Source organism: Phyllostomus hastatus, unplaced genomic scaffold (assembly GCF_019186645.2).
Source record: "Phyllostomus hastatus isolate PE091 unplaced genomic scaffold, TTU_PhHast_1.1 phas_contig_40, whole genome shotgun sequence".
Lineage (NCBI taxonomy): Eukaryota > Metazoa > Chordata > Mammalia > Chiroptera > Phyllostomidae > Phyllostomus > Phyllostomus hastatus.
This window is the reverse complement of record NW_025333872.1, coordinates 93,356,627-93,376,439: the sequence shown is the minus strand read 5'-3', so window position 1 is coordinate 93,376,439 and position 19,813 is coordinate 93,356,627. Positions and strand designations below refer to the sequence as shown.

Genomic DNA, 19,813 nt, shown 5'->3' with positions numbered 1-19,813 from the left:
TATTTTGTCACAAATAATAAAAACATAGATTAGAATAATTAAATAACAACAGCAACGAAGAAAATGTTTACACCACAATGGATCCCAGCCAAGGCGCCCAACGCCACCTCTGAACCCCGTTAGTGACTTGTCTGAGGGGAAGTGAACTCGAAAGTATTTCACCCTCACGCTACAAACTCTACCTCCTCCTTTTCGAATGATGCCCATTTGCCAAATACTTTCAGTTTACCACATCTTCTGTTGAAATAGCAGACCCCGAAGATGTCTAAAGAAGGCAGTATTTTAGAATATATAATTTAAACACTCGTAACTACCTCCTCACACATAAGTTTACACGGACTTCCACTTGTTTCAACTATTGTGGGATCCACTGTGACCCATGGCCTGCCAGGCTAGCACTATTCTCTGTTTAAAAAAGGTATTAAACAATAACCTTTCATTTCATTTTCAATCAAAAAGAAAAAGCAATATAAATCACCAGTTCCAAGAGCATAATTAATATGTTCCTTCTTAATGACCTTGACTCCATAGAGTCTAGTTCAGAATCATTCAGGGTTGCGCGTTACCTCCACTTTCAGTAACCAAGAATTGGTCCAGTAAAATCTCAGATATCCCACACACCAATCAATATTTTCACCAATATATCCTCAAGGGCAGGGGAAATAAAGGGAAGAATAAACAAATGGGACTGTATCAAATTAAAAAGCTTCTGCATAGGTAAGGAAAACATCAAAACAAAAAAGGAACTAACCATATGGGAAAATATATTTGCCAATGATACCTCGGACAGGGGTGCAATCTCCAAACTATGTAAAGAACTCAAACAACTCAACACCAAGAAGACAAACAATCCAATTCAAAAATGGGCAAAGGGCCTGAACAGACACTTCTCCAAAGAGGGCATACAGAGGGTCCGTGGGCATATGAAAGTATGTTCAGCATCACTAGCCAGCAGAGAGATGCAAATTAAAATCACAATGAGATACCACTTCACACCAGTCAGAATGGCCATCATAACCAAATCAACAAATGAGTGTTGAAGAGGTTGTGGGGAAAAGGGAACCCTAGTGCACTGTTGGTGGGAATGCAGACTGGTACAGCCACTGTGGAAAACAGTATGGGATTTCCTCAGAAAACTAAAAATGGAACTGCCTTCTGATCCGGCAATTTCACTGCTGGGATTATACTCAAAGAATCCTGAAACACCAATTCAAAAGAACCTATGCACCCCAATGTTCATAGCAGCACAATTTGTAATAGCCAAGTGCCGGAATCAACCTAAGTGCCCATCAGTAAATGAATGGATCAAAAAACTGTGGTATATTTACATGATGGAATTCTACACAGCAGAGAGAAAGAAGGAGCTCCTACCCTTCATGACAGCATGGATGGAACTGGAGAGCATTATGCTAAGTGAAATAAGCCAGGCGGTGAAAGACAAATAGCATATGATTTCGCCTATAAGTGGAACCTAATCAACAAAACAAACAAGCAAACAAAAAAGAACCAGAGGCATGGAAACAAGGAACAGATTGACAGTGACCAGAAGGGAGGGTGGAGGAGGACAAGGGGGGAAAGAAGGGGAAGGATCTAGCCAAGGAACATGTATGAATGACCCATGGACATGGGCAACAGGTGGGGACTGAGTGTGGGAAAGGAGGGGTGGGGTGTGAAAGGACAGAGGAGAGCAATGGAGAAAACTGGGATAACTGTAATAGAACAACAATTAAACAAACAAACAAACAAACAAACGAATAGGTCCTACCCCAAGATTAGCTCTTCTCTCACAAGCAAACTTACTCAATCTCCAAGCCCTCCTCTGAGAGCCGTCCACCAGCACCCAGGCACAGCCCGGACCCCCTCACCCCTGTACTGCTGTCGTCTGCACGTGGGGACCCCTCTACTGGACTGGAGCTCCTCCAGTTTGGACGTGATGTCTCATTAATCACCGTGTTCCCAGTATATAAGACATTCCCAAGCACAAAGAGGTCTGATAGATGGTTTACATTTGCTTTCCCTAACCATTCAGTCTTCTGAAATTTTTCCAATAAACCTAAGGTTAAAAGAATAATAAAAAGATAAAGTTATATCTTGAGAAGTATGCACTCATAATACCTGATATTCCTCTCAGAACCTGAGCTAATTCAATCAGTTGTAAGAAAAACTGCACCCAAAAAGGGAAAGTCTAAAATTCTCTTGCCCCTTTATACTAGGGGTTTTAAAAATCTATCTATCCCGACATGTCTTTCCTCCGTAAATAAACTGGGACTCACTCGAATAAACTCAACTCCTAGAAGTCTTCTCTAAGGACAGAAACCTTTATCTGGCTATGAAAAGAGTGTAGTCTCAAGCCTGAGAACAGAGAGAGGGTTCAGCAAGGCTGCCCCCGCCCCAGCCCTGGGAGCGGAGCTGGGGAGCAGAGGGCCGCCATCGTGCAGAGGCAGAGCCGTCGCCCGCCCTCTGCACCAGGCAGCTCCCTCCGGGCGCTTGATGCTCTGAGCACGGCCCTTGGGGGACAGTGGGTGGAGGTCCCGGGAAAACACATGCTGTGAGGGAAAACAGGACCCCTTCCCCAGTGTCGCACGAGAGCGGGTCTGGAGCAGAACAGGAATTAGAGGGACAAGACAAAGACTGTAAATCTACCTACGATTCAAGGAGGAGACAGGGAGATAATGAGAGCTTGCTAAGAGGGGCCAGTGCGCCAGGAAACAAAGCCACACATAACACTTTATGGCCCAAAAACGATGAAATGGGAGGCAAACAGAAGCTAAATACATACATACACACATACATACACACATACATACAGCATTAAAGACTTTCCCTACTACACAAAATACTACAAATTTCTGACTGTGTACTTCCTCACTGATAAAATCAAGTTCTGTTATCTAGTCCATCAATGATCTCCGTACCACATTAGGCAGATTCTATATCTAATTCAGAATTCTACAGTCACCTTAACATTGTTGGGGCTCAAAACCAATTATGTACAATTCTGATTACAAATAAAATAACTCAAAATAAGAACCAATGGAAAATAAGTATTAAAATGTATGTAAGTGGGTTGGTTGTGTTATCATTTGTTAACACCTTCTAGAGAATTCGGTAAGACACACCAGGTCTTTAACACGTGCATCTGACCGTCGTGTGCCCGTATGACAGGGGCACTGAAGGACTAATGGGTAGCCACAGGGACAGTGCAGCCAGGACACCAGGACGCCCTGACACAAGGAGGCAGCAACAGAACTACTGTATTTTGTCGTGAATAACGTGCTCCCCATGGACAATGCACACTCGTGTTTTTGTGCACTTTATATATACATGGGATTACTATAACTATTATTATACCATGCACAGGCCCACCCTTACTTCTCCCTGAAAAAATACAGCGGAGGGGAGTGCACAGCATACACGGCAAAATACGGTAATAAGATGTTCTCAGATGCTGAACAGAATTTGGAGAGAGAACAGGTTTGAAAGAAAAAGAGTCAAGGAAGACTTCAACATTTCTTAAAATAATTTTGCCATATATTGAATTTACCAGGATTAAAACTACCACGTCTATTGAGGGGAGCGTAGACTTTGTTTTGTTCAGTTTTGACCAGAGCTGCTCACCGCAATGGGCCACAGAGGACATAAATGTCAGTAAAACCAGAAACATACAGAAAGTAAACCAGGAACACGGAAAGAAAGGGCAATAGAAGCCGACTTCTGCTGCAGATTTAACCTGACTGACTGCACAGGGACCAGGGAAAGCAGCAGTGCAGGGCCTGCCCAGGGAGAGCAAAGATGAGACAATACCTCTCGATTAAGAGCATGAAGGCCCACTAAACAGAACAGAGAAGTACCTGTCTGGTACTTAATACCCCAAAGTAGGAGACATTTAAAAGTGGCTCCTATGAGAATTAGCAACCACCATTTAACTATCACCTGGTCAAAATGAACACTTAATGGTGTGGCCTGCAAAACCTCACAAAGAAACTTCCATTTAAAGCGGTCCCAGAATCCTTCGGCACCTGAATCCACTGATCAATCTTAACATCACTACAGCGGGACGGCAAGCACGCCGTTCATCCTGGTGTCGTGCACTCACAGCATCACACCGTGTCCACCAGTGACCGCGTGCACCAAGACACCCGAACTCAGCGGTCTAAAGCCGCCAGCACGTCTGACGCTCACAGAGTCTGTGGTGAAGAATCTGAACAGGGTGCAGTAGGGAGGGCTCGTCTTCATCCCGCTGTCCCTGCAGACTCTGTCGAACCACTGCTGATGGCCACTAGGAAGGCTGGGGCTGGAAGGACTGAGAGGCTTCTCCCCTCAGAGGGAGGGTCACAGACCGCCCTTTGGACAGGAGCAGCGCCCCACCTGTCGGGGGCACCATCTGCAACCACCACAACAAACACGTGTGACCACCAAGCCTTTAGCTCTAACTCGCAGCAGGGGCAGGAAGTAGAGGGGCTCAAGGAACAAGCCTCGTCAGGAGACAACAATCAGCCCGGTCATCTCACGAGACAAGTGACTCAGCTCTTCAACATGCCAAAGCCACGCGTGGGGATGGGGTTAGAGAGAATCAAACCAGAGAGAATGCCGTTTGCTTTCTGCATGGAACAAGTCACTGTGAAGGCTTTCTAATGGCAAGTAGGGATATTCACGTGTGGCTGGGTCAGTACAGAAATTACGGAGGCCCGTAAGCATTCAGTATATCATTTCATTTATCAGCATATTAAGAATTTATTTTTAAAATATTTATTTATTTTTAGAGAGAGAAGGGAGGGAGAAAGAAAGAGAGAGAGAAACATCAATGTGTGGTTGCTGGGGGCCATGGCCTGCAACCCAGGCATGTGCCCTGACTGGGAATCGAACCTGCGATGCTTTGGTTCTCAGCCCACGCTCAATCCACTGAGCTACACCAGCCAGGGCAAGAATTTTTTTAATAACAAACATTTACAAAGTGGAGCACAAAATACTATTCCAGAGGACCAGGGCCTCCAGGCAACCGGCAGAAGCATTATACCAATTCCTCCAAAGGGACAGAAGATAAACCCAGGCCTCAGTAAAACTACCTTTGAAAAACAACGAAAGAAGGGAAATGAGAAAACTCTTAGAATTAAAAAGGAACAAAAATAATGCATATCAAAATTTGAGCGATTCAGCCAAAGCAGTACTTAAGAAGAAATCTTTTAGTCTTGTATTTGTCTTACCAGACAAAAAGGCTTCAAACGAGCTAGGCATTCCCTTAATTGAATTTTTTTTTTTTAAACAGAAGAGAAAAACATACATCTGAAAAACAAAAAGACACAACCAAAGGACAAACAAAATGTAAGCAAACTTTTAAGAAGAAAAAACACGTCACAGAGAGGACAATGATCAAAGTGGCCTTGGAAAGGCGAGCTGCCAGCAAGATGAATCAGGAAGAAAAGAAAGAAGGAGAAACATGAGTTCAAAGTGCCCTAACTCTGGATGTCACAGAAATTAAAGTAATAAAGACTACTAAGAATAACTTCACCTTAAGAAACCTGAAAAGCTGGGTAAAATGGATGAAGTCCTGGTATATGATAATATGTTTAAGCAAATAACTGACTCAAGAAGAAATTGATAACTTGGATACACCTATAGTCTCTCTGTCTCTCTTTCTCTCTCTCTCTCTCTCTCTCTCTCTCTCTCTCTCACACACACACACACACACACACACAGATCAGAGGTCAAAAATCAGAAATGGGACAAAAGCCAAACATCAAGGGCTACACAATCCTTCGTGGCTTCACAGACACTTCTACCAAACATCAAAAAAAACACATTAACTCCTGACTTGAACATAAACAGTTCTTATAAATTTAAAAAGTGACCAGTCTCCGATTCATTTTACAAAGCTCCATAATACAGACACCAAAACTTCACAAAAGTAATTGCAGTTCTATCTCATTCATGAACACCGATTCAAGAAACCTAAATAAATGTCAGCAAACTGAATTCAGTGATGATATAAAGATAATATACATTATGAGCTTAGGTTTATCCCAGAATGCGTGTTTGGTTTAATACTTACACACACACACACACACACACACACACTTTACCCCAATAACAGACTATAAGGGAAAAACAAAATGACCATCTCAAAGACATAAAAAGACACGTCAGATAAAATTCAGCACCCATTCATGGTAAAAGCTCTTGGCAAACAAGAAAAAGAAGGGAATTTCCTTGCCCAGTAGTGGGAAACTGAAAAGAATAAAGAAAAACAGAGTAAGCACATTTCATGATGAAATGCTGAAAGCCGCCTTCTAAAATCAGAGATGATAAAAGAGTGGACAGTTCTTTGAAACAATGTGCTGGAGAAGCGAGTCTGCAGGCAGACACGAACGGGAAGGGGTGGCGTTTTTAAAGCATTTTCTTTTTAATTGAGGAAACCTAAGAGAATCTGCAAAGGATAGAGTTAACAGAATTGAATAAGAACTTAAAGGGTCACTGAACCAAAAGAAGTAGGGTACAAATTTCATTATATTTGCATATGCCAGCAAAGGTGAGAAAAATAGAACTTTTAAAAGCAACTTATATTAACAAAATGTAAGGTCTACACAAATATACATGGAAGTGCAACAGCGCTCTTCTGAAGAGTGTTGTGAAAGGAACTGAAAACGACCTGCGCGAGTGAAGACACAAGGCGGTGAGCCTTCCCGGAAGAGGAGGAAGGTGAAGTGGGAACGCGGGGAGGACAGAAAACCAGCCGGAGGCAGCATCCTCCCAGCCCGCGCCAGTGCTGAAAGCGGCTCGCTCAGAGGAAGTCACTTTCCAACAACGAAATGACTCAACACCCGCCTCTCCGGTCTTTCTCCACGTGGCTGGAGCTCCCTCGCCCATGACGACCTGTCCCTGCACCAATCCCCCTACCTCTAGGTCCAAGGCAAAAATGAATCACCAAGGCCCCCAGGTTTTTGAGAGTAGACCATCCAGGACAGATCCCCCCACTTCCTAAGTCCCTCTTGGGATCAGGTAGCATATCTCACGTCCCCACCCAGCCCTACCCAGCCCCACCCCCTCACCTTCCCACGAGGCTCCTGAGGCTCCTCTGAGTGAACTCAACTTGTACCACGAGTGCACTCCTGGTCTGTGCTCACAGGGCAGCAACTGCTCGAATGAGGTCTACTTTCTGTTTTACTGTTTTTCCCTTATGAGTATCATCTGTTTCACAGAAAAAGATATAACTAAAAAGACCCGATTATGGTAACCACCACCAAGACAAGAGTCTTAGGAAAAAGCATGGTGAAACATAAAAAGCTTATATGAAAAAAAAATATGCCAACACAAATAGCAGAGAAAACTCTGAAAAAGAAAACTGATGAAGGTATTCTAACCCTACCAGACACTGAAATATGATGAAAATCATACAGCACCGGTGCATTCATGGAAGGGCCAGTAAGAAAGAACAAGAAAAAATCACCGAATAACCCCTCACACTGTACCTAAGAAACTTTGACAACTAATACAAGTGCATCTCCAATCAACTGGGAAAAGAGAACTCTAAGGGTTAATTCTGTGTGTCGCTTGCAGTGTTTGGGGATGGAATCAGCATCTACACAAGGGACCTGATACACAGAAGACCATACTCCACGGTGTGGGGGGCTGCCGCACCCAGCAAGCCGCAGGTCTGGAGAGAACAGAGAGACTGGCCCTGCGGACTCCCTGCCCCACCAGCCCTCTCAGCCCGCCAGCCCTCTCAGCCCACCAGCCTGCCAGCCCTTGGACCAGAACCAAACACTGGCGCTCCTGGCTCTCCAGCACGCGGGCCCACACTGCGGATTCTGGACCTGCCAGCCTCCACACTCAGGTAAGACGATTCCTTCTAATGAATCTCTTTCTCTAACCAATCGGATATGTATCCATACACACATCCTAGCGGTCCTGCTTCTCCGCAGAGTCCTCACAAAAGACCTCCACAAGGAAAAGTACTTAACGAGCAAGCAGCCATCCAGAGAAAGCCAATTAAGTTGGATACATTCCTCTCCCCACAGATTAGGATAAGAGAAATATAAACAATGAATCTATGAAATTGCTATAAAACAACATGGAAAAGTTCCTTTGTGACTCTGAAGTATGGATGCCTCGTCCTGCCACTAAAAATAAAATCCAAAGACCTTAAGAGCGTGACAATTGACTACACAATTTTTTAACTTAAAAGCCCCTCTGCATGACCCCTCCCCAAAAAAGGGTCCCATGATTAATGTCAAAAGACAAATGATAACATGAGGGATGGTGGTTAGTAACTCAAATCACAAAGGTCCGTGGTCCCTAACATATAAAGAGCTTTCATAAATCAATTTTTTAAAATACTGACAACCAAATGGAAAATTTTAAGATTAAAAAAAATACAGGTTTAAAGTCCAGAAAAAAAGGAAATACAAAAAACTTTTAAATATATAAGAGGCTTAACCATCAATCAGATGCATTTACTTTGCATCAAATGCAAAGTAAAACAACATTAGCGGACTGGCAAAAACCCAGAGGCGTCATAAAACCGCGCCGTTGGCGCGCGCACAGGGAAGCAAGTGCTCTCACACATTGACGATGGTGGAGCACAAGTCGGTGCAGCCCCTGGGAGGAACAATCTGGCAATATTTACCAAAACTGCAACGGCAGCGTGGCTTCCAGGAATTCATCCTACAGATACACTTACACATTTATGAACTAACACATATTCAGAGTTTATCATGGCAATATTGTTTAAATTGCAAATAAGTAAAAGTACTACGAATGCCCACCGAAAGAGAACTGGTGAAACTAGGGTATGTTCATAGAATGGAATAAAGCCATATGAAGGACTGCTTTATGTATTCCTTTACACAGATCTACAGGAAACATATTTAAGTGGATAGGGGAGGGGGCTACAAAGAACAGAAGAGTTCAAACAGTATGTTAGAGCATGCCACCATATGGATAAAAGTGGGGTAGAAACTAAAGTACAGTATAGTGCTTCTTTGAATATAGACACTCCTCCGGAAGGACATGCAAAGGACTAATAAAGTGGTCAGCTGCCAGAGGGTGGAGTGGGTGGTGAATTAGACAAAAAAGAACTGTGGTGGGAGACTTTTATCTATACCCTTTCCTCCTACTTTGTGAGTTTTGAAACATACGAATGTGTTGATTAGTCAAAATACTACACATTAAAAACAAAGACACAAAGTGAGGAATCTTTTCCTTTTAATCTTCGTTGTCTGTTTTCTGTTACCATTTAGCCCCCTAAACTCCGTCCCCAGCTTGCAGTCCCCACCCTGCTGTCCACGTCCATCAGCCCTTTGTCCTTCCTGCTCGCTCCCTCCCTCCACTCCCTGACCCCCTCATAGCTGTCAGCCTGCTCTCTGAGTCTGGAAGTGAGCATTCTCAGTGGAACCCTAAAATCTCCTTTCGTATGAATCACACTGACAGGACACTCAGAGTGTGAAATCTATGTGTGCTCCGTCTGGAAACAAAAGAAAAGTCGACGGAAAGAAACGTTTTGTCTGTTATGAAAAAACGGGCATGTTACATTAAACACTGTTGAGCTTTGGTTTCTAAATGTATGTGAATTCAGTATTACAAATTCTTATTAAAATTCAGCTTGATTTTGAAAATATTCTATTGGTTAGCTTTTATTTTGTCTGGGGATGTATTTGGGGAAGTGATTCTGCTTTCGGAGGTGCGAACTATATCTAACATACAAGCTCTCATTTCCTGGAGACACTGTCTAAATCAATCTGAACATTGAGCTCCCTGAGGAACAAACTCTTCCTGTCGAACAAGAACCTCTGGTTAGGCGTCCCACGTGGCTCCACCTCCACTGCTCGTCCCACGAGGAGTTTAGTGAAACTTAAAAATACTGGGCACTCTACAGTTAGGGGGGAAGAAAACACTTCCAAAGTACTCTGAGGAGTGTTTGCTTTTTCTCAGAATAAACAAAAATGGCAATATTTACGTTAAAAAGTCATGGTTCTATAGTACTTCCTACATAATGATAGTGCCAATCGAAGCATACAACAGAACTAAACTAAGCCCATTAAAACACTATTCATTAAAGTAAGATTTTACCTGCACTACGCTTTAAATATTTAACTGGGAAGGATATTAAGTAACTAATTGCCATGTGGCAGAAGTCATCAGCAACTGCGTCCGAGAGGAAGTGGATGTGGAGCTGGTCCTGACGGAAATGACGGGCACGCGGGGTCCTTAATCACAACGGTCCTACAACCAGAGATGCGTTTCGGCATGCTGCAGCGAAATGAGTGACGTGATCTCTCCGCTGAGTCCTTCCGAAACTCTGGTGACACGACAGGACTGTCTGTGTCTGCAGGGTCCAAGGTGGTTCCGACAGCCCCTGACAAGCCCGTGACTGTACAGCTCACAGACCCAGAGACCGGTCTCTTGCTTAACAAGAAATGAGAAAGATTTTCTTCTTTTCCCACTTTTCACCAAAAGGCCAGAAAAAGTAACTTGAAAACAATGTACATTCCTGCCTCTATAAATCCCTTTACATAATAACACAGCTTTGAAATCACGTATGCAAGAGACAGGACTGAACACGCTGCACATGTTTTGTTTGAGGCTGTAAGCTCCTTGACGAACTCTTACATAAAAGGCGCATGCGTGGGAAGGCTCCAGCGAACTCAAGTTCATAGGTGAGAAATGAGCTGAACTGATTACAATTAAGCTTCGTATCTTTATATATTTTGCTTCGCCTTAACAATCTCGTCAAGATGTGTAAAAAGCACTTGAAAAACTGAAAAGTGTCGCTGTCTCCCCATCTCTTCATCAGCCCTACCGCACAAAAGGGGAAAAAAAAACCATACAAGGGAAAGTGGCATCATGATGCTAACGACTGGAAGCGAGTGAAAGTCTCACCGGGATTCACAGTTAGAGTCCCAGCTCATGATCCTTTAGTGTCACTCAATGACAATCTCCGAAGCAGGATGCAACGGAATAACTTTACCAAATGCGTATATACTGTTTTTCTACAAATCATGTAAGCTGAAATATACAGCCCAATAACCTACAAGAGTATTTAATGAGGCTCATTTAAACTAGAAGCTGCTTAATATACTTAAAGTACATGATTCCCTTTAGTATTATAATATATTGTAATTGAAGTGATTATGTTTATAAACTAGTTTAAGAAGAAAAACACTGCCAAAGGCAACAATGTTTTGATACAGTAGTGCTTGCCATTAAAACAAAAACCAAAAACAAAGCGCAAGATACAAATACCAGGAACATGCCAACTGGCAAGAGTAAATGATCGATAAAACCGTTTTCCTGGGTAAGCCTCACAGTGACAGAGCACTCCCTGGAAGGACTCAGAACACAACTGACAACGAACATGAAGAGGCTGACATCTTCTGCGGCCACTACCCAGTCACGGGAGAAGCAATTCAACAGTCTTCCCACCCTTCGATCCCAAACACCCACCCATAAGCAAACACTTTAGACTGGATTACAGTTCTGCAGTTTCTGAGAAGGACATTTTTTTTCCCCAGTGAGAAGAGAATGTTGAAAATGGGACCGGGAGACGTCTCAGAGAGCCCAGCCCGGCCTCCCAACGCAGAGCTCGAGGATGGGAGGACGGAGGATGGGAGGATGGAGGATGCAGGATGGGGCGGAGGCCTGCAGAGCGTCGCTGAGCTCACCTGCTGCGGCTGGTACCTCTGCTGGGACTGGGATGGCAGGTACTGAGCCTGCGGGGGGAGGTGCGGAGGCTGCGGCTGCTGGTTGTAATAAGGCTGCTGGCCCTGCTGGCAGTAACCACTCACACCTTGTTGTCCGTACTGCGGCGGCATCTGTCAGAAAGTCAGGCAAAGAAAAGGAGAAAGTCAAAAAGTACACTTCAATGAAATCAAACACGGTTTCAATTTGGCAACATGAACTGGGTTCTCTGCTAAGCAGTGGCATTCGGTATTTTTAAGTCTTTCCCTTACACGGATCAACATTTTACCTTACAGTCACAAACTGTCCTATCAGTGAAGTCAAAAGATAATTTGCTCTAAAACATCACATACAGTACAGTTACCAGTTACATCAGCAATTCCGTGGACTGTTTTGCTAAAAAGAAACCACACTGCTTTACAATAATGCTATGAATATCAAATAACACAACCGTCAATATGAGTTCTTCAAGGAAGGATATTCCTAACACGAGGACAGCGTCCTCCCAGCTGGTAAAACAGGAAATGATGCCAAGCAGAGCACACTGCACTGCAAGAACCTGAGAGACAGACAAAAATACGGCCTCGAATGTGTCTTCTCCATCTCTTATTTACCTGAGCCTAAAACATCTTGAAATCATTGCTCAAAAAACGTCCTTCCTTCTTCATACAATAAATACAGTTGATTTTTTAAGTGTTTTTTTTTCAAATGAGAAATCTATGGACTTATTTTTCTAATCGGAAGAGAGAGCTGGAGAAGAAAAGAAAAAAGAAAGATATCGGAAAGCACTCTACAGACAAGAAGGGTGAAGCCACTCTCAACACCACAGTATGGTCCATCTGAGAACGCCAAGAACTCGAGCCCCGTTAAAAGCCCACACACTTACAAATTCTTACACTACAGACCACCGAGGGACAAAAAAGAGGGAATGGTGAAAGAACACAAATATTAAATGCTTTGCCTCTAAGATCAATTAGCGCTTACAACTCATGACACATACAACAAAGTAAAAGGAAAAAAAAATGCAAAAAGTTAAAGTTCATGTTTTTTTTTTTTGAACCTATCATTATTTCCAAGACCTGGCAGCAATGACCCCAAGACGCACGGCCCACAACGGCTCCCAAACGCCTCTCATCGCACAGACCCTACGTCAGAGGAGCAGGCGAGTTTGTACTGAAAGCCATGTAGCAGCACAGTTGAAGTCTTTGCTTTTATTTATTTTACAGCTTGGTATCTCGTAATGAATGTACGTCCCTGCCATAAGCCAAGCCAAAGCATTTCCATAAAATACAACTCCACATGCTAAAATACCATAGACTACCCACAACACATACCCTTCCGTTCAACACCCATATGTTTGATTTGATATCTAATACTGTATTTCACACAAGCGTCTTTGCAGTTTGATTTGAGGCAGTTAGGATCACACTTGGTGCCGGTGTTAAAATGACTGTAAAGCTCAGTCAACACAGCCAGCAAACTCCCCTCGGAATTGCACTTTACTATGTTGACTTTCTGGTTTACAGAAACCTCACGCACAATATGGAAGTGTTGTTTGGGGCGGGGGGATCCATTTTCCAAGCAAAACGACAACAGGGCATGGGACAGGGAGGAGTCTGTCTGGAGCAGTGACGACACACTAGAACCGTCACCTGTCGCAGCCCCGCAAAGCTCCGGGGCAGGTCGGGGTGCAAGGGCGGCAGCCTGAGAGGCAGGCAGCGTGGGCGGGCGTGGAAGCAAATCTCCGGTGGAGCCGCAGCAGCGGTCTGCAGAACACGGGAGAGGCGAGGGGAGGCCACCAAGCACACCTGCTTGGGAGAGAGTTCACAACTGTCTTCCACAGGTAAAGGCCCATTTGCTCTCCTTTTGGATACACGGTCTACTTCCCTCGGCACTACCCTACCTGGCGCCTCCTCTCTCTGAGCCCCGGATGGGTGACGGAGGGCACAAGCGGGCTGTCAGGGGGACCTGGGGCCCACCGTCGAGTCCACCGTCCCTGCGGGGGAGCCACAGGACGGAACAGAAGCGACTAACTCCCGTTCGGCGGAAGAACCTCTGGGTTACACACGTGGGAGGTCTAAATCCAGGTCCCACTGCGCCTCAGCTGCGGGAACATGGACAGTCGTCACCGTATTTGCCCTGCGTCTCCTCCGTCTGCGCAGCAGGGCCACCTTCTCTGTTCGCCCACGTTAACACTACAACCAGCAGGCCCACCAGCCCGGCCTGGGACTCTCCACGGACGCTACCACCACTCATTGAACTGCAGGCTGCAGTGTTAGCACTGGAGTATTCGTTACTTCCTCGGTTTTACCTTCAAAGAGCAATTTCTAAATGTAATAATACCTCGGCTGTCTGGAACTAAAGCCTCATTCCTGAATGATCAATATGGCTTTTGTTTTCATCAATTTAGACGCAGGGCTTTCAAAGAAATATTATATGCTTTTCTGACAGCTCCAACCGAACAACCATTCTAACACACGTGTCGGCAGGCTGGGCCCCAACACACTGGGGACCCCCGGGGCCGGTGCTGCACAGCCCCCTGCACAGCCCCAGAGCGGGGCTCGGGCCCCACACTGCACCGTATGCTCACGTGCCAGGGAGGCGTTCGGCCGGTGCTCGTCACCCTGCACGTGACCCCCAGCGGAATGTGCCGAGGCCCGAGAAACCCAAGGCACTGTTAACACAGGAAAGGGTTGGCCCATGAAGGAAGCACGTGAGCTTTCACACTGCTTTGTGACATCGATCTTGGCGGCTGAGCGTCTTTGTGTTTAGCATCTCTTAGTTCTCAGCCACAGCCAGGGCCAGTGAGACTGCCGGACCGCTGCGCGCGGGAGGAACTGTGAACCAGGAACTGCTGAGCGCCTGGACCGCGTGCCGAGGGCCGAGGGCAAGAAGCCTTTCTGGCTCGGACGTCGCCTCTTCCCTGAGCAGCCCAGCCCTGACTCCTGCCCCCTGCATGCCAGCCTCCGGTTCCATTCCACCAGAGGGGAGGTGTTCTGGTGCAGTCCACGCGCTCACGTCCGTCCTCCTCACTAGACCACGAGCTCCCACGCCCACGGCGGGCTTCCCGGAAGAGGGACCGCTGGACGGCCAGTGTTTGTTGAATGAATGAACGATGTTGCTCGGTGGAATAATACATTGAGCTGTTATACAAAATGTTAAAGCGATGAAAGAACACATTATAAAACCAAAATCGCCTGTGCCATCCAAATCTTTGACACACGTTATGTTCAGCTTCACCCCACAGCCAGAAACACCGAATCTCACCCTAAAGTGACATCGGGCCCTTGTGGCTGTTCACCGCTAACCGCTGAGGTCATGACCGTCCAAAGTACTGGGTTTCCAGCATGGTCTGAATAAAAAGACTATCTCTACACTAAACTAAACGGGCATCTCTAAAAAGGTCTGGGATGAGAGCTTTTGTCTGTTATTTAAAAACAAGAAGAACCAAGAATTCACTTCACTTGTTTCTAAACAAGCAGGACCCTGAAGGGGAACGTGCACACACACAACAGTGAAACACTTACCCCGATTTTCAAAGTGACGTGAATGCTTCCGAATATGACTGGAGAGGAAAAGCACAGCTAGGAATGACTCGCTCCCTTTAACATCTACTCCGGGAAGCTGTTGTGATGACAGATTGGAGGACTACCTTTCACATCCCTGCATCACGTTAAATGCGCCGAGTTCCAGGCTCCGTGTTTCATTTCACCTGACCCTGAACTTCACGCTCACACGCCAAACTGAAGAAATAATCAAGGCTTATCTTCCCCTTTCTATTCCGAAAAAAAATTTTAGAAAGCAGTGTGCCCGCAAAGTTGAAAGGCGCACGGACTTACGGCCTGGCAATTTCCCTCGTGGGTAAATTCACGCCAAAGACACACTCACTGAGTCCCCACAAGGACACCCGACGTGACTGCTTACGAAAGCCAGAGAGACGAGAGTCAGACCCTGCCACAGCAGGGAGGCGGAGGAACAGATTTTGCCGTAGTCACACAACAGAATTCTACACAGTATTCAAAGTAGCGAAGTGATAAGACCCACGTATCAGAACAGTTCAAATCTAAAAATTGTAATGCTGAATTAAAAAAGAAAGCAACAAAAGGTTAATGCAACATGATACTGTTTGTGTAGATTTTTAATGCACAATAGTAGTATATATTGTTGATAAAACTACGTATATAGTCAAAGTACAAAAACACACCACACACTGAAAAGGAAATATATGATCCTCTCTAGGGAGGGGAGGGGGAAAAAAGAGGGTGGACCTTCAGCCTTGCATTTTTTCCCTTTAAAAAAGAGAGATGAGCCCTGGCTGGCGTAGCTCAGTGGATTGAGTGTGGGCTGCGAACCAGGCATCACAGGTTCGATTCCCAGTCAGGGCACATGCCTGGGTTGCAGGCCATGGCCCCCAGCAAACGCACATTGATGTTCCCCTCTCTCTCTCTCTCTCTCTCTCCCTCCCTCCCCCTCTCTCCCTCTCTAAAAATAAATAAAATCTTAAAAAAAAGATGAACCAAATATAGAAAAATGTTCACAGCACCTATATAACTTTGCTGTAGTTACACAAGTGTCTACCGTATTTGTTTCTGTACTTTTCCGTATCTCTATTTCCTAATTTAAACTAAAGGTGTCACCTCCACCACCTCCCAGGCTCCAGCACCACCAGCCAAAGGAAGAGTCACAGGAGACACTGCGGCAGCCCCAGGCAGGAGAAGGCCCCGGGGAGGGAGGGCTGGCGAGAGGGGTGCCTGGCCCACCGCTTTATTTAAAGAGGCCCCGCTAGGGCTGTGCCCCAGGACCACTCGCCACCGCCCCCTCAGCCCCCAGCCCCACTCCAAGACAAAGACTTCATCAGGGTCTTCTCAATCTCCCGTGGGCCAGCAGGGCTCTGAGGGAAGCACTTCATGCCGGCGTTTCTCTGTCCTTCTACAGGGAACACTAATCTAACCAACTTAACGAGAAACAAGACCTAGAGTCAAAAATGCTCCAGAAATACACGCACTATAAAAATAAAACATAACACCAATTAACACGTTGAAGGATCTGGGAAATCCTTAAAGAGTTAAGAGACCCCTCCCCTTTGAGTCTGGGGTTTCTCCGGGGCGTCTGATGGCAAGCACACCCCGTGCCTGCCCACCCCGGGAGGTGAAATTCCACGGAGGCGGAGCCTGGACAGGGCTGCTCCTCAGCCCTCGGAACTCCCGGCCCGGCCCGCAGCAACAGCTAACTGCGCATTTGCTGACCAAGCCTCGGGAGCCAGCACATAAATCACCTGCTGTAAATCGCACACCACCGACACATAAACGTAAGAGCTTTCTGCCTTGAGCTACGCCCTGGTGCAGTCCCGTGTTCTGTCTCCACAACAGCTCATAAAAACACTGCGAACAGGCGTACAACCCACTTTGATGTGAGCCTGAAAGTTACGGCAGGAAAACACACCTTCGTTTCTGTTATGGATCTGTCACCTCCGGATTATCTGAATCTACCTACGTTATCAGCTTGTCCTCCCTTTTGGAGGGAAACAGTTGAAGATCGAAAGAATGACATTGGCCTAAAGGCCAACACAGCCTCACAGAGGTAACCCCCCACCCCCCACTTCCAAATCCCGACATACTGATTTGATGCCGTGCAAGGGGTCGAGCACTTTCCTCCCTGTCCTCAACTTCCCGGACAAAAGACCTACCGTTCTTTCCTCACTGCGGAAAGACGCACATAACATAAAGGGCTCCCTCCGCTTTGCAGTGGACGGCTCAGGGGCGTTAAGCGGATCCACACTGGTGCGCAGCCATCCACCTCCAGGGCCTCACCGGCCCGGACGGAAACCCTGCACCCACCGAACGCCGAGTCCCTTCTTCCTCCCGCACCCCCGGCCCCTGCCAGCCGCTGTTCCGCGCTCTGTCTTCATGAGTTTGGTTACTCTAGGTGCCTCACGTAAGTATAATCATGTAATCTTTGTCCTTTTGTGTCCGGCTTATTTCACTTAGCAGAATGCCTCCAAGGTTCATTTGCAGTATAGCGCCAGAACCCCGCTCCCTGATCAGGCGGAAAAACATTCCATTGTTAAGTTTACGCCGCATGTTGTTTCTCTAGCCCTCCACGGCGGGCACCCGGGTTGTTCGTGCCTTTTGGTCACTGTGAATAGCACAGCTCTGTGGATGGGCACACCAATGTCTGTTCCAGTGTTTGCTTTCACTTCCCTTAGACGTTCTCATAGAGCGGAGCAGCTGGGTCCTCCACTGGCTCCGGGCTGAGTTTTCCGAGGAGCCGCCACGCTGTCTCTCGCAGGGACTGTGCCGTTTTCTGTTTCTGCCAGCAGTGCGCCGGGGCTCCCCTCTCTCCGCACGCCTGACAACACTGTCGGTGTCCTCTGCCTGTGGTGTAACACCCAGCCCAGTGAATGGACAGCGGTATCACGCCTGACTGGGAGCCTGACTTTCGTTTCCTTAATGATCGGTGACGCTGAGTGTCTTTCCACAGGCTGTTCGGCCCTTCGTTCGTCTTACTTGAAAAACTGTACCCAAGTCCTTTCCCCATTTTTCAACTAGGTGGCTGTTTGTTGTTGAGTTGTGAGGGTGTTTTACATATTCTGGCTATTAGTCCCTTATGTGATGTTTGATTTCCAAATATTTTCTCCTATTCCGTGGGTAGCCTTTTTGGGTTCTTGATTGCGTCCTTTGATAAACGAAAGTTTTTAACTTTAATGTAGTCCAACTTATCTGTCTTTTGCTTTGTTGCCTGTGCCTTTGGTTCCACATTCAAGAAATCATTGCCAAATCTAATGTCATGAAGCTTTCCTTTCTGTTTTCTTCTAACAATTGTATAGCTTTATCTCTCATATTTAGATGTGTAATTCATTTTGAGGAAGTTTTTGCATGTGGTATAAGGGAAGGGTCCAACTTCTTCTTTGCAAAGACCAATTGTTCCACTTTATATAATTTTCACATCAGTTTCAGACTCTTTTGTCCTAAGAAGCACATCTTGGTTTGGCACCTACACTTTCCTTAAGAACGATATTAAATGTATACGCATTCAACAGACTATATAACGTGTTTATGTAAAGGTCAAGAACAGGCAAAATTAATTTGTAGTAACAGAAGTTGCACTAGTGGTCGTAAGAGATGGGGACTGGCTAGAAGATATGAGAAAACTCTCTGGGAGTGATGAAAATATTCTGTATCTTAACATAGGTGGTGGGTTTGTGGATAAACCTATCTGTCAAAAACTCATTTGAATATATACTTAATGTCCGAGCATTTTATTGTATGTAAATTATAACTTTAAAAAATGCTAGCAGGCCCTGGATGGTATGGCTCAGTTGGTTGGAGTGTCGTCCCATAGACCAAAAGTCCGCGGGTTCAATTCCCAATCAGGGCACACACCTGGGTTGCGGGTTCGATCCTCAGTCAGGGTGCACGCAAGAGGGCAACCAGTCGATGCTGCCTCTCACATCAATGTTTCTCTGTTCCTCTCTCCCTTTCTCTCTTTCTAAGGAAAGCGATGAAAAAATGTCCTCAGGTGAGGATTTAAAAAAAAAAATACTGGCAAAATATGTACATATACTTAATTACAAAAGTAACATCTAAATTTTCTCATTTTTACATTAAAGCCTTACTTAAGCCTAGATATAAAGTTCCTGATTGATGATAAATAATGACTGCTCCTAGGTGCTTAACAGGAGATTTTCGTATTTTCACTCTACATAATCCAAAATATTATATAGCATTTGGGCATATTTAAATAAGCATGGTGAGTGTGCAAATTCAAATATCTAAGGCAAGACACAATAGGTATAGAAAAGAGAGCCCTTTAACCCAGAACTCGACGTTTAAGAATTTATCTTAAGAAAAACACAAAACAAGTACGCAAAAGACATGTAGAGCCGGAGTTCAATGCACCCCCACGGTAGGGCCCTCACTCCAAAGCACGGAAACAACCTAAATGCCCATCAACAGAGATCGGGTAACATAAAGGCGGAGGAATCAATAAAAGAGCATAGAGCCATTTAAAATTAAAGAACTGTAGTGTGGGTAAAACATATTTAAAAACAAGGTCTGTCCATGGAGTACTGAAGTGGAGTGAATGGACGGCAGGTTACAAAAGTGTGTGTGTGTGTGTGTGTGTGTGTGTGCGCGCACGC

At 45.5% G+C, this 19,813-nt stretch overlaps 1 protein-coding gene across 9 annotated transcripts in view; it reads right to left on the bottom strand.

Annotated features, from left to right (window-relative positions):
- The window catches only part of ARID1B (AT-rich interaction domain 1B), a 395,667-nt gene that overhangs the window by 260,620 nt on the left and 115,234 nt on the right, over positions 1-19,813 (bottom strand). For all 9 annotated transcript variants that reach the window (XM_045844119.1, XM_045844124.1, XM_045844125.1 and 6 more), the window contains exon 3: positions 11,658-11,807. In XM_045844119.1, the coding sequence (XP_045700075.1) occupies positions 11,658-11,807 (150 nt within the window). The remainder of the gene's footprint in view (positions 1-11,657; positions 11,808-19,813) is intronic.